At 54.6% G+C, this 14,616-nt stretch overlaps 1 protein-coding gene and 1 pseudogene across 1 annotated transcript; one reads left to right on the forward strand and one right to left on the reverse strand.

Annotated features, from left to right (window-relative positions):
• LOC149367771 (uncharacterized) overlaps window positions 1–14,616 on the forward strand; it is a 132,192-nt pseudogene that overhangs the window by 20,100 nt on the left and 97,476 nt on the right.
• On the reverse strand, window positions 4,418–8,856 carry LOC149367773 (uncharacterized). Its single transcript, XM_089567412.1, has 2 exons — window positions 8,551–8,856; window positions 4,418–4,583 (listed from the first exon to the last, which is right to left on the reverse strand). The coding sequence occupies exons 1-2, from the start codon at window positions 8,854–8,856 to the stop codon at window positions 4,440–4,442; spliced, it is 450 nt and encodes a 149-aa protein (XP_089423538.1). The 3' UTR covers window positions 4,418–4,439.

The following is a 14,616-nucleotide window of genomic DNA, read 5'->3' on the forward strand; positions in this document are numbered from 1 at the left end:
GCGGCACTACGCCATCTCACTTGCGCGCTCGCGGAAACCACAGAGCTAAGGCTGCCTGACCTGAACAGGGAATTTGTGATCCACACGGACGCTTGTGACCTGGGCTTAGGAGCAGTCCTGCTTCAAGAGCACGGAGGTAGCCTGAGACCGGTGGCGTTCGCCAGCCGCTCATTAACTCCCGCAGAGAGAAACTATTCCGTGACAGAAAAAGAATGTCTCGCGATTATTTTCGCTCTGCGGAAGTTCGACTACTATGTCGATGGAGTCGCTTTCGTGATTGAGACTGATCACATGGCACTCACTTGGCTGAGACGCCTAGGCGAGCCGTCCGGACGCCTAGCGCGATGGGCGCTGCTCCTCCAGCGTTACGACTTTACCGTGCGCTACAGGAGGGGCAAGAACAACGTGGTGGCGGACGCACTTTCGCGCGCGCCCGTTGACGGCTTGGGAAGTAACAACACTGCCCATTCCGCCGCGCCCGACAGCCAGAGCAGCGCGACTGCCGCGCAGCTCACACAACGCCCCGAGGGAAGGGACACCCCGCCTTCCCAGGGCGAAAGCGTGAACCACTTTGAAGGCATCAGTTCAGTGGTGAGCGTTTTCAGCAGAAGGGAGCTGTTGGAGGCACAGCGGGAGGATCCATTTTGTCGAAAAGTGTTCGACGGGCTCAGGGAGCCGGGCGGCGCGGCCGCGGCGCACATGGAGGCAACTGGTATTGTTGTCCGTGCGGGGCGCTCGAACACAGCTGGTAATGCTGTGAGCGCGATGGATTCCTATCTGCTCGACTCCGATGGCATCCTGCTGAGATATATCCCCTCCGAGAAGGATACACACGAGTCCTTCAAGGTGGTGATTCCACGCACGTTGAGAGGAGCACTTTTACGCTACTTTCATGACACGTGCATCGCTGGGCATGCGAGTGGCCCTAAGACTTACCTCAAGTTGTGCCGCCTCGCTACCTGGCCTGGCATGAAGCGGGATGCGATACGCTACGCCCGCTCGTGCGACGTGTGCCAAAGGGTCAAGCCACGTGGTGGACGCCCACCTGGGCTCATGCAGCCGATCAATAGCCAGGGTCCTTGGCAAATTGCGGCTTGTGACGTCATGGGACCTTACCCCAGGACTCCGAGTGGAAACCAATATCTGCTCGTTGTCACAGACCATTTCAGCAAATGGGTGGAACTGTTCCCACTTCGAAAGCTGACGGCACGCGTAATCATGGGGAAGCTGATCGAGGTGTTCACACGATTCGGCTACCCCGGGCAGTTGATAACGGACAATGCATCGTACTTCACTGCTAAACTTTTCGTGGACTCCTGTGCGGCCCTTGGCATTAAGCACAGGAGAACAACCACGTACCACGCCCAGGCGAATCCCACGGAACGCGTGAACCGCAACATCAAGCACATGCTCGTTGCATTTGCGGAGACGCACATCGACTGGGACACCTGTCTCCCCGAGATTGGGTTTGCTCTCAGGTCGACCGTGAATCGCTCGACTGGGTACACACCTGCCGCTCTCAACCTTGGCAGGGAGCTGCCGAACCCGTTAGAACTTACTCTACAGGTTCGCAGCAACACTCCGATTGCTTGGTCGGCACGCGCTGACTATGCGACCGGGCTGCGCGCGAGGATGACGGAGGCTTTGGACAAAGCACGCCGGAATCTGAGCACTGCTCGGGCCCAGCAGAAAGCGCAGTATGACCGCTCTCACCGGGAAGTTCACTACAAACCGGGTGACCTGGTGTTGAGGCGCAGTCACGTTCTGAGCGATGCCAGTAAGCGGTTTTCTGCTTCTCTGGCGCCGAAATGGACGGGACCATATGTAGTTCGGGAGAAACTTTCCTCTCTCGTCTACAGGCTGGCGGACTTGACGCTAAGACCGACCGGCGGGCCAGTGCATGTCTGTGATCTCAAACCCTACTTTGACAGAGGGAGCGAGTGGCCTGTGGAGAACACCCTCCCCCGCCAGCAGGCAGCCGCACCGAGAGGCAAGGCTCGACAACAGAGCCCGGCACCTCGTTACAACTTGCGCCCACGGCAGAAACAACTCTGACCAACGCGCAGGGAGTAATTTCTCCTGCTTAATATGGACGGAACACCCCTTCCATATTTCGCAGCACGGCTTCCGGAGCAAGCACACGCTTTCTCGTCGGAAAAGACCGAGCGGGGTTAGACTAGCTCAAAAAAAAAAATGTGTAAATTGGTAATGTAACTAGAAAGAAAAGATAGCCTTGCAGCTCAGGCCAGCCTTCACAGCGTGCCCGGAGGAGAGCCAGCGGACGCCGCAACGACCGTTGCGGCTTCGAGCACCAAGAGCCAGGCCGTTTGGAAGGCGGCCGCATTCCGAAGCCAAGAGCCCGCTGTCACCACCGAGTTGCACAGAAGAAGAACAGCTTCCGGTCGGCCGCGGGACGAGCGAGCGGGAATTCGGGGAAACCGGGGCCTGTGTCTACCATGGCGAAAACTGCAGCAGAGAGGCCGCCTTGGAGTCCCCCTGTCCCCGCGGCAGCGGCTTCGCCCGCAAGAGAAGCTTGGTGCCCCGCTGGGCCCGCCTCGCAAGTCCTCTGCGGCAGAGGGAAAATGGGTCGGCGCGCCTTTGTCACCCCCCAACGAGAGGAAAAGAGGGCGAGCCAGGAGCAAGCGGTTCATCCAGCTGAGTGGGGGCCTGCCGTACGCTACGACACGGTGCGTAATTGCCCTGAGCCTGCCTGCCGTCCGCGCGTCCCGGCAAAGCTGCCCTGACCGACTCACGGGACCTGCGGTCATCGACCCCCTTCAACCCTGGGCTCCACGGTCGTCCATGGCGGTCGTCTACACTGCCTTCCTGCCCTGGCGTCCACGGCCTTCGACGGCGGCACTGCTGGCTGTGAGCTGAATCTTTTCTTAATTGGTTTTAAAGTTAAACGGCGTTTCGCCGGCCCCACTCGGTGCACCCTTTTTGTGAACGCGGTCACTTCTCGGCCGTAGGGCAGTTTTAAGGAGGGGGGGATGTGGGGATACACATGAATCCCCTGCCCCATTGTAACGGCCGCGCGTAATTATCACGCGATGCTATGCGCGCGCCGTTCGGGAGGTTTTGCGAGGGAGGGCACTCTCGCCACCCCCGCTTCCTTTCGCTCCCCGCCGCGGAGACTTTCCCTCTTTCCCCTCTTACAACGGAGAGACCTCCTCTCCACAGCCCGGGATGAGACGCGTTTCTCCCGAGGCTCGCTCGTCTTCTGGCGGGAGCCGTGCACACGCACGGATCAGAGATCTGCCACGGAGACCGCTGCCCTTATCGCCCGGCCACCGTGTGTGACTGGACCGCCGCGGGCCGTGAGCGAGGAACCACGCGAGGTGAGCGGAACCTACTTCCCCCACATTTTTGCGTGCGTTCTGCCCTTTGTGTTTTCCACCCCCGTACGCGAGCGGAACATCCTCGCTCGTTACGGCGGTTGTATTGTTGCTGCTGCACTGTATTGCTCGGGAGCAATAAACGCTCCTCCGAGTAGCATACTCGTGTTTGTCCCCTCTGGCCCGAACCCGCCGTGGTTGCGACCTACCGCACCGCGGGTTGGGGGTCACAGCTCTGACTGCTAGGGCTGGCACGCTGGTGCTAGAGAGCGACAACTGCTTCTAGCCCTTTGAGCGTTACTACAAGAATAGACCCCCATAGGCTGCATCGCCTTAAGGACAGAGTCAGTCACCTGGGCCGCAATGCGAGAGCGTTCCGTTTTAAGCCTTCTGTCTCCGCCCTTGGCGGGTACAACAACCAAAAATAAAACAGGTGACACTTCTCACCAATCGACGCTTAGGGAAAGGACAATAAAGTTTCCGTCAGCCAATCAAAGACTGGGGAAAGGATGTTAGCTAATCAAATACTTGGGAAAGGAAAGGTTCCGAGCCCGCCTACAAACAGCACTGAACTCGCTGCGTTCCGAACCTCTGCCTATGTGGGACACACGTGTGCCACGGGAACAATCGCTGAAGGTTCCTTAAAAAAAGGAAAGCTGTCATTGAGGGTCCAGCGTCCAGTGGCAACTACAGCTTAACTATGTGCCTCTTCTCAGTATCGGACGCTCATAGACCCATCGCCGCCGCATCGCGTACCGATCGTCCACCGTACACCTGCTTCCTCACAGTAATCTGCAGGGACGCGAGAAGGTTAAAAAACATCCACTGGCCACAAACAGGACGACTTCAGGCATTGAAACACTGCACTGTAGAAAGCTGCGCGCTAGAAAGTTTCTGTGGTGGGGAGGCAAGACGGAGACAGAACGAGCGTTCTGGCGACGGTGCCGCCAGCAACAATAGCACAGGCACCGCGTCTCCGTCGTGCGTCCGCGGTAACATGAATTCGGTAACTGTGCTGGACGCTGGATGACACATCGGAAGGTGGTGGTGAAAAACATTTATGGGAAATTAAGTTTTTTACAGAAAGGTGATTGGGGTAGGACCCTATTGGTCCTTTCCCCTTACAATACTGAGTGGAGCCCCTATTCCGGTGCCCCATTGGCAAGCAACGCGGCCCGCGTCCGTTGAACCAAAGCCTTTTGGCTCTTTAGGTCTTGACAACCGAGCAGGGCCGCCTCCCAGTCCTCTCTGGTGGGGTTGGGGTAGGGGGGGATAGATGGGTTTGATTGACACGCCCAAACCATGTGGAAGGTGTCAGCCACCTCCCCACAGAACTGGCACGCACCATCAAAGGATGTATTGAAATATTTAAGCACCGCCGGGCACAGTACAGTGTTAGTAAGAATTTTGATGAGGAGGCGCTCGTCAGCGCGATCCAGACCCTTACAAGGGGCCGGGTAGCGCCGGCGCTCCTTCTTGTAGTAATCGGTGATTTGTTTGAATGTAAGGGCCAGATTGTCTGATTGGGAGTACCCTTCCAAGGACAGGGAGATAGCCTGGGGAGAGAGTGCGCGGGCGGCCTGATCGGCCTGTTCGTTTCCCTGGAGTCCCTGGTGACCGGGGGCCGAAATCAGGTTGCGTGGAGTTGGATCTTCGCATCGACAGCTATATTCCAGTATGCGCCAGGCAAGCGGAGGAGCCCAGCCCAACTCGTAGTTCCGACAAGCCCCTCGCGAGTCGGTGATGATGTGTTCTGACTTGGGATTCGTGAGAGCCAGAGCAATGGCAATCTCCTCCGCGTGTGTTGCGTTGTAGGCTTTGAAAGTGAGCCCGTTAACTGTGTTCTTGTTGTGTACGACTGCGGCCGTGTACCACCCCCCGTGGTGTGGGCCGGCAACGTCCACGTAATACACGTGTTCTTGGTTACCATAGTATCGCGCCAACTCTTCCGCGCGCGCCTGGCGACGACCGCTATGGTCTTCTCTGGACATGTTGCGGGGAAGGGGTCGGACCCGGAGGGCGCGTCTCCAGGGTTCTGGCACTCTCTCCCTTTCCTCAATGTGGTAGTCATATTTGATGTGTAGCCGGCCCAAGAGGCGGCGACCGGACGTGGTCTGTGCAAGACGCGTGTATTGGTTGACTAAGTGGGCTTCTCGAAGCTCCCGAAATGTGTTCACCACGCCCAAGGCCAGAAGCCTCTGGTTGGACGTGGTTACCGGGAGATCGAGAGCCCGCTTGATGACTTTCCGCAGGATGATCTCCAGTTGGTCATCATCGTGTTTGCGCAGGTGCAAGTAGGGAGTTGAGTAGAGGATTCTACTCGTTACGAAAGCATGGGCAAGCCGCAGTGCATCCTTGCATCGTAATCCGCCCCGCTTGTTGGAGCCCCGGCGGACCATGCGGCCCACCTGGTCTCCCACCGTGCGAAGTTTGGCTAGGGTGGTGTCGACTCTGCGTTGGTGGTGTATGAAGAGGCCAAGGACGCGGATCTCCTTGGCCTCCCGGATCGGGCCCGAGGGAAGATTGATGCGAAGAGGTGTAGTGTCCCGAGGGGAGGGACGTAAGTGCACAAATTCTGATTTAGCTGGGGCGCACTGGAGTCCGCAGTAGGCCGCGTAGTCGTCGACTAGGGTCGCCGCTGCTTGCAGGCAGGACTCCATGTGGCCCAGGTTACCTTGCGTGGCCCAGATTGTAATGTCATCCGCATAAAGAGCGTGATGTGTCCCGGGCAGAGAAGACAATTTGGAGGGAAGACAAAGCACTGCCAAATTGAAGAGCAGGGGAGACAGGACCGCGCCTTGAGGTGTTCCCCTCGAGCCGATGGTGTATAGCCCGTGTTCCGCATCTTGTATGGGTATATAGGCTTGACGGTCTGTAAGAAATTGTCTTATGTAATGGAATGTTTTGTGGCCACAGTTGGTGCTACTGAGGTGGTCCAGGATTACTTCATGTTTGACGTTGTCGAATGCGCCTTTAAGATCCAAGGCCAGGACCACCTTGTCGACAGGATCTAAAATGTCGTGGTGGAGCTGCGGAAGTATATCCTGTGCTGACTTGTGAGGACGAAAACCGAACATAGTGTCCGCGAAAATGTGCTGTGTTTCGAGATAATCGGAGAGTCTGTCACGCACCATCGTCTCCATCAGCTTGCCGACACAAGACGTGAGGGAGATGGGGCGAAGGTTTCCACATCAATAGGTTTGACGGCCTTCGCAATGAAGGTCACGAGAGCCAATTTCCAATCGAGAGGGAGAGGAGTCTCTCCGTCCCAAATGCTATTGATGTATTTGAGGAGCGCGGCGTAGGCTGCGTCGGGAAGGTTGGCCAAGAGCTTGACCGTAACCTTGTCGCGCCCGGGTGCAGTGCTCCGCTTCATCTTGCTTAAGGCCGCCCGGAGGTCGTGGAGCTGAAACGGAGTGTCCACCTCCGTGTTCTCTTCGCCTGCATAGGAGTACGCCGCTGGCCGGGGGTCCTTAGTGGTGCACAGGTATCGATCCCTGAGCGTGTGCGCTAGCTGTGTTGTCGATCCTCTAAAGTGGTGCAATGCCCTATGTAAGTGGCGTTGGGTTTCCGTGCGTGTTTGTATTAGATCGATGAGAGCGCGGAATAGGCGCCACGTGTTGCGGCCAGACATCTGGCGCGCAGCCGTGTTGCAGCGGTCCACCCAGTTAGTGTCGGCTAGCTGAGTAGCATATTCCGCTGCCTGTTGTGTGAGTTCGAGGATGCGTTTCTTTAGGCGTCTGTTATGTTTCTGTTTATTCCATCGTTTTGTGAGGCTGCGGCGGGCCTCCCAAAGGTGGAGCAAGTGGTTGTCCACGTCCGTTTGTGTTTCTGTGAGCTGTATCTGCTTTTCGTGTTGTGTGAGTGTAGACGTGAGCGATTTGGACCATGCGTCGTATCCCGACTGGAGGAAGTCTACGTTGGGTAGAGAGGTGCGGAAAGTCGTCCAGTCCGGGACACGAGCTTGTGTTAGTGGGCGTTTCAGGGGACACATGTAAATGGTTGTGGTGTTTATACAGTGATCACTACCCAGAGTGTCCTCTGTATTCAGCCAGTCGGCATGGCGTACGTTGCGCGTAAATGTGAGGTCCGGGCAAGTATCTCGTTGAATCGAATTGCCGACACGTGTTGGGTTGGCGGGGTCAGTTCGGGGTAAGTCAAAAAGTTCCTCAAGCTTCCTTCCACGTCTGTCCTCCCGGGGGTACTCCCATAGCCTGCTCGGGGCGTTGAAATCTCCGACGATCAGAAGGGGATCCCTTCCAGCCACCTGCATAGCTTGGGTGAAAATTTCATTCAACGTGAAGTTCTTAAGTTTAGGTGGACAGTAAATGTTTAGAATGTGTACAGGTGTGTCAGACCGCTTTAGGGGCAGCACTGACACCATCTTGTATGGGAAAGGCGGTGTTGTGGGGACTGTGACCTCCTGCGCAGTATACTGCTTGTGAACAAGTATACATGTCTGCGGGTTGTGTTGAAATGTAGTGTAGTTTGTTAGTTTGGCCCCGGCGCCGGGTTCCTGAAGGGAAACCACGGCAACGAGGAACGCAAAGGTCTCAAGGTAGAGGCGGAGATGAGCCCGCTTCGTGCGGTTCTTGAGACCACGGCAGTTCCACTGCGTTAGTGTAAGCGGCTGAGTTGTTCTTGCTCGCGGCTTAGGGTTGGGGGCCATGGTCGGAGGCGGAGGGTGGGGTTACGTTGTTAAGACTCCCAGTCCGCTAGTGCCCAGCGCAGACGTGCAGGAGTCTTCCTAGAAGTCAAACTAATCGGGAATAACTCTGTTGAATTTGGAGGGGCGGTTAGCGTCCCTGATGGGCCCTACGCGTTTAAGGACGCTCGGATTGTCCTTTATCCATTTTTGGATAATGTGAGTTACGGCTTGTCACCTGTGCGATGACACTCTCCACCTGACGCGCAATGGTATCGTGGATAATTTTGGGGAGGTCAGCCAATTGTGTTTCAATCGCGGTCACCCGGGTCTCCAGGGCCGCGGCGCGACTCTCCACAGGAGTAGGAATCTCCCTGTCTGTGATGTTTTCTTCCTCGCCGCTCGACGCGGACGGAGTAGGGAATTGGGCTTTGAGCGAGTTAAGCTCGCTGGCTAGTTTTTCGTTTTGAGCTCGCAAGAGGGCGAGCTCGCGCTTGAGTTCCTGCGTCTCGGCGGTGCTGGTGGGGGAGGAGGGGAAGGAGAGGAGGCGACCCTCGCCCAGCTGCCTACCTTGGGTTGGTTGCAGGCGGCGCCGCCAGATGAAGACCTTAGAGCTGGGAAGTCCGCTGCTCCGGGTGGTGGCGGTACCGTTGCTGTCTTGCCAGGGGGAGGCCGTGGCGTCTTCTGGTTGTTTTGCTGCCGGCCGGTGGCGTGACTTCCCCGTGTAGCGCCGGAATTGGCTCCCTTGGGTGGCTTGATTGGCGGCCTGGGCCCTAGCTGCGGAAGCCGGATGAATTTGCTGGTGCATTCGCGGGAGCTGGTGAGGTGCGGGCCCCCGCATATTATGCACATGGGATTGCAAACGCGGGGGGCCATCCCCTCAGTACCAACCCCCACGCTCTGGCCACAAAGGCCGCGTCTTTCTCTGACCGGGGTGGGACAGTTGTCCACCCGGTGCCCCAGCGTGCCGCAACGGTAGCACGCTGGCACCGTTTTCTTATACTCCTTGACGGGAGTCAGTTCTGCGTTGTAGTGGACGTAACGCGGAACGCTGCGTCCCTCGAAAGTTAGCACAGCTATATTCGATGTTCCCAGCTTGCGCACATGGACTAATTCACCAGCGCGCCACTGCACACTTTGTTTCAAGGATTCGCTGGTTTCAAGGTTCTGCACAGTAATGACACCACGACACACATCACCGGTGAGCTTGAGGTGTCCGTGAAGCGGGAGCTATCTTTGCTGGTGGTAATTTGGATGTCCGTCAGAAGCTTTTGAGCCACCTCGAGGTTTTGCGACGATAATGTTTTGCTCCCAAATGGGAGAAATTGTAATCGCATTCATATGCTCTCTCCCGATGAGTTGCGAAATGGCAGCGCCGAGCTCACCGTGCTGGAATGCTGTCTTGAGGGCGAACGTACTGCGTGGCCGCAGCACGATCACGTAATCGTCAGGGTTCATCCTGACCGTTGGCTTGGGCGTCCACTTGGAGACTGGTGAAAATGTCTTTTGTGGACATTTAGAAGACGGAGCGCGAGCGTCTCTCGTTGCTGATTTGTCGAGGGGAGTCGTGGGCATTGCAGCTCCTCGTGTGTTCTGCCGGCGGCGGCGCCGGCTCTCAACGACTTGAAAAAGGGCAGCTTGCTGCGCCGAAATGGTGGATGGGCCATCCTCTGGCTGGCTTGCAGGGACAGACGACCACGACAGGGTCGTGGGGTCGTATCCGCGTTGTTCAGGCAGAGCCATGTTGAGAGGTTGACCGGCGGGCATCTCCGCAGCCAGCGGCGGGGGAGCCGGAGCCGTTAGGCTCAGCTCGACCGCTACGTGGTGATGCGGAGGGTTGCTCGAAGTGGCCGAAAATTGGGCGTACCTGGGTCAGATCGCTGTCTCCAGGATCCTGCTGACTTCACAGGTGCAGACGCACAGGTTTGAAGGGTGTTACATCAGATTGCAGCGGTTCCAGCCGAAAATCGACGGAGCCGATGTGCCACGCGTCCGATCGATCCGCGCTCAAACGCGGCCGCTGTGCGGTGGCGCTGAGACCTTGCACGGTCCAAACTCGCTTGCTTAATCACACATCGGAAAGTTCGGCGAACTTCACAGAGATGATCAGTGAATATTTTTTCGATTAAAGATAAGTTATTAGAAGTGCAGAAGAAGAAACAACCATATGCGTACGGTTCGGTTCCCACCTGCGGCATATTATATTGTTACCTGACAGCAAGCCAAGGAAAAGAACTTCGTGATGACAGATGAATTACGATTTTTAATGCCTGCGGCCCTAGTGCGAGCGCTCCGTCCCGCGCCACTCCCGCTTCTCCGTAACAATATATGTGTATATTGTTGTGAGGCGTCTGAAGCCCGCAGGTTTTATTTGGAGCGCCGGGAGTGTTCACGAGTCCGCACTGTGCTGAACTACATGACACATGTCCAGAAGGATTGATATAGGCAAGAAACTGCCCGCGCCTGCTTGGGAAATGCAAACTGCTTTCTAATTCCGTATACTACGTGAATAATAGCAAGGATCTTCGATAAAGCAGCGCTAGTACTAGTTAAAATTAAGCTCACAGACTACTGTGTACTGTCACTGCTCACTTTTGCACGTGAGTGTCCGCGCAGGTTCATACAACTGCTAAACCGTTCTGAAGGTATTGAGTCCGCCATTTTCCTGCCCTCTCTCTGTAGTTTCTGTCCGAGGTTTGCAAGCTGCCCCGACAATTAACTTTTTTTTTTCTATTTGCAGTTTCTCCTTTCATCACGTGAAAACCGACGCTTTGTGCTACTTCTGTCCGATGCCCTGAAGTCGGCGACGTCGCTGACCAGCCTGCGCCTTTGTGGATGCGAGCTCAGTGCCGAGGCCACGTCGAACGCATTCGCTGCCATCCAGCACCTGCTGACGCAGCAGCTCGTCGAACTGGCGCTGGACAAAGTCGTTGTTGTCCTGACATCGCGGGCACCGCTGGATGCCTTGACAGAGAGCCTGTCGAAAACGGAGACTCTTAAGCTGCTGAAGATTGTCGAAGTGGACGTCGCCATGAAAGTAAGGTTTGGTTTATTGCAGTAATATTGCAGTAATATTGGGGTTTAACGTCCCGAAGCAACTCAGGCTATGAGGGACGCCGTACTGAAGGACTCCGGAAATTTCGACCAACCGAGGTTTTTTAACGTGCACTGACATCGCACAACACACGAGCCTCTAAAATTTCGCCTTCATCTAAATTCAGCCGTCGCGGCCGGAATCGAACGCGCGTCTTTCGGGTCAGCAGCCGAGCGCCCTAACCACTGAGCCACCGCGGCGGGTCATCTGCAGTGGCGCTTATTACTCTTTCTGTAATCTGTTGCCGTTCACTAATAGGCTGCTGCAAACGACCGAACACCTTCCATTTTAAAGTGCCCCATTAAGTAGGGGCTCTGACAACAAGTTCTACATGAGCCGAGCGTCGTGTGGACAGCACGCTCTGCCAGCGTTCGGTAGGACGGTGGGTCTGGGTCATCGAAGGGACATGGTGTAGAAAAGGCGGTGAGGATGGACTTTATTGCCGCGCAGATATTTTCCGCAGTAGCTTCAGAACATGGTTTCCTGACACTGAAAGGAGAAGAAATGTTGGAGAGCTTGAAAGACGAGAACGTGACTGACGTCAAACGCATCAAAACCCGCAAAGACGATAAGGAAACACCAACAAAGCACTTAGTCCTGGCTTTCGCCTCTGGCAAACTCCCAGATACGATACAAGTAGGATACATGAAAATAACTGTCCGGCCGTACATCCCAAATCTAAGAAGGTGCTTCAAAGGTGAAAGATTTGGCACTGTCTCCCGGAGCTGTCGGGGCCGGCAAACTTCAGCCAAATGGGCACCGAATGTCCATGAATCCGTTGGCTGCAAAGCCACACCAAAGTGCGCTAAATGCGAAGGGGACCACCCGGCATACTCGAGATAGTGTCCATCCAGGAAGAAAGAGAAAGAGGTAACTATTAAAACTAAGGAAAACATAACACCTCAAGAAGCAAGAAAACAACTCACACAAACACAAGGAACGGTCGCCGCGGTGGCTGAGTGGTTATGGCGCTCGGCTGCTGACCCGAAAGACGTGGCGGTGGAATTTCGATGACAGCGAAATTCTAGAGGCCCGTGTACCTTGTGATCTCAGTCCATGTTAAAGAACCCCTGATTGTCGAAATTTCCAGATCCTTTCACTACTGCGTCGCTCATAGCCTGCGTCGCTTTGGGACGTTAAAACCCCATAAACAATAATTCATAAACGCGAGGAAAGCTCCTGCTCACAGAAAAAAAAACAAAATTCACCGATGTGGTACGACTGTGCGGGGAACCACACCGTCCTGGTGTTCTTGCCCAGGCCACACGCAGTTAGCCTGTGGCAGGGCCATCCGCGCCCCCGGCAGATGCGGCAAAGGCTGTCCAGCCACCTATGACAACCGGCTCGCCGGCGCCTGGGTCGACAGCCCGCAAAGCTTCTCCCAGTCGGGACAGGCTTATAACTCGTTCAGCAGTACCTACTCTGCGGTCCTCTATCACCTCTAGGGAGGCAATGGACACAACGCCAAATCTGCCACCGCTTCAGGGGAGGCGTAGCTCTTTTGACCGAAAAAGAAAAACTCCAACAACCGACCTGTGTTTTTAGTTACACCTACTAATTTAACGTGACTTTTTAATCCACTAGAATTGTCGTCGATTTAACAAAATACAGCGATATAAAAGGCACTTTGAACTTGAGCAACACTTGTTGTTGGGCTAGTTGGTAATACATACTTCTGAAGGAACCAGCGCACAAAACACAACGGACAAGAAAAAGGCGTCGTGTTCCGCCTTTTTCTTGTCCGTTGTGTTTTGTGCGCTGGTTCCTTCAGAACTTTGAACTTGCTTTCTACGGTCGCCCTATGTCTGCAAGAGAGCAACATAGGACCTCCACAAAAAATATTTTAAATAATTGTTAAGTCTTTCGGTGTGACACAGCAACCGCCGCTTAGGCTGTCTGGAGGGGCTGCTATTGTTGTCTTAACACGAAATATGAAGCCGTGGCAATCGCCCTACTTCATTTTAAAACAATAACAATACTCTCGGTATATCTTCAGCCACATCTATCCGTAACACTACACGAAATAGAAGCACGTTTCGAACAGCTGCCAGAGCCGTATCTTGTAGTGGGGGAATTTAATGTACACTTCTCTTTTTGGTGTAGGGAAGAAACGGACGCCACAGGTCGTATTTTAGAAGATTGTGTTCTAGCAATAAGTCCGCGGGAAAGCGGACTTATTGCTCTCCAAGCACTGGAAAAAAAAGTACGAGGAACTATAGCGGCTAAAGTGGTAAAAGGCGAAAGCCTGAGAGCTGCATTCTGCTACGCGATTGTTCACTGCACATTTTGTTGGTGCACTAATTAACTGGCAATTAATGACGCTTAAAGGGAAGCTGAAGAGTTTTTCGAATTCATTAAAATTCTCACGTGTGGATGTGGGAACTTTATAAATCATGCGGGTGAAATTTTTTTACAGATTCATAACTTAGGAGCGACGTAATCGCCGTTTAAATTTACGCGGTAGCTCCGCAACCCGCGGTCCGCCGAGCGCTGCTGATGACCCTGACGATGCGAGCCAAAAGCGGAAACCGCGGAGTGGTGACGTAAGCACCGGTAATCCGTCGCTCCACAGCCTCCGCGGCCGTGCTTGTTTCTGCGTGCGTGCCATCATAAGCTGCTTCGAGCGGCTGTGTGTTTCTTTATTTGTGCGTTTTTATGTTTGTGGTGAGGTACAGAAAGGTGTGCAGCATCGAATGAAGCGGTGGACCCATCATGCCGGCGTTCTGCGCAGCCCTCGGCTGCACGAACATCCGCGGCCGCGACGATGTGGTCTTTCATTATTTCCCGCAAAATAAGAAGCTCTCGGCGAAGTGAGTCGCTGCTGTGAACCGAAGGGATTTCAAGCCGTCAAAGGCAACAGTGCTATGCTCTGGCTACTTTCGTGATTAGAACTATCACCACAGCCTGTCGACAATGCATTCACTGGGCCTGTCAACAGTCAGCTCAACTGAAACCCGGTGCAATACCGTCTGTTTTCTGATAATTTCATTAATTTCTTGGCAGCACCAGCAGTCTTCTTCATTCCCCTCTGGAATGCAGCGGACGGAGGAACACCTATTTTGGAAGTAGAGTGTTTACAATGACATCACTCAACTGCCAGGAACACATTTCTAATAACGCATGTAGTCGTAAAAAATTTCCGACTGCCACATGGCTTCATACATTAATATTATATAATTGTGCGCCAAGTGTGCTACAGCCAGCCTTGCGATTCGTCCTGCTCGGTTGCAGCACGAGTCCATCTAGTTAGTGAAAAAATCCCTTGCCGCTAGAACTGAGAACAAGCACGATAAAGGCGGCGCAAACGGACGAAAGTATTCTTACAAGGACTTGTAGCATGAACCAACTCGCCTAAACAAGGATTTTAATTTACTGCTAGCTCCCATCTTGGCACGCAAAACGGAAGGCGCACGTTTGCCACCTAGACAAGTTTTGTCGCAAAGCGCTGCGAACTTGTATGTTATGAAGCCAGCCGGCATGCAGCTACTATGAAGTGGTGCAAGCATAAAATTTGCGTGCAAAAAGAGCCTGATAACTTCTTG

This window comes from Amblyomma mixtum, chromosome 1 (assembly GCF_055824585.1).
Source record: "Amblyomma mixtum isolate Tamu chromosome 1, ASM5582458v1, whole genome shotgun sequence".
Classification (NCBI taxonomy): Eukaryota; Metazoa; Arthropoda; class Arachnida; order Ixodida; family Ixodidae; genus Amblyomma; species Amblyomma mixtum.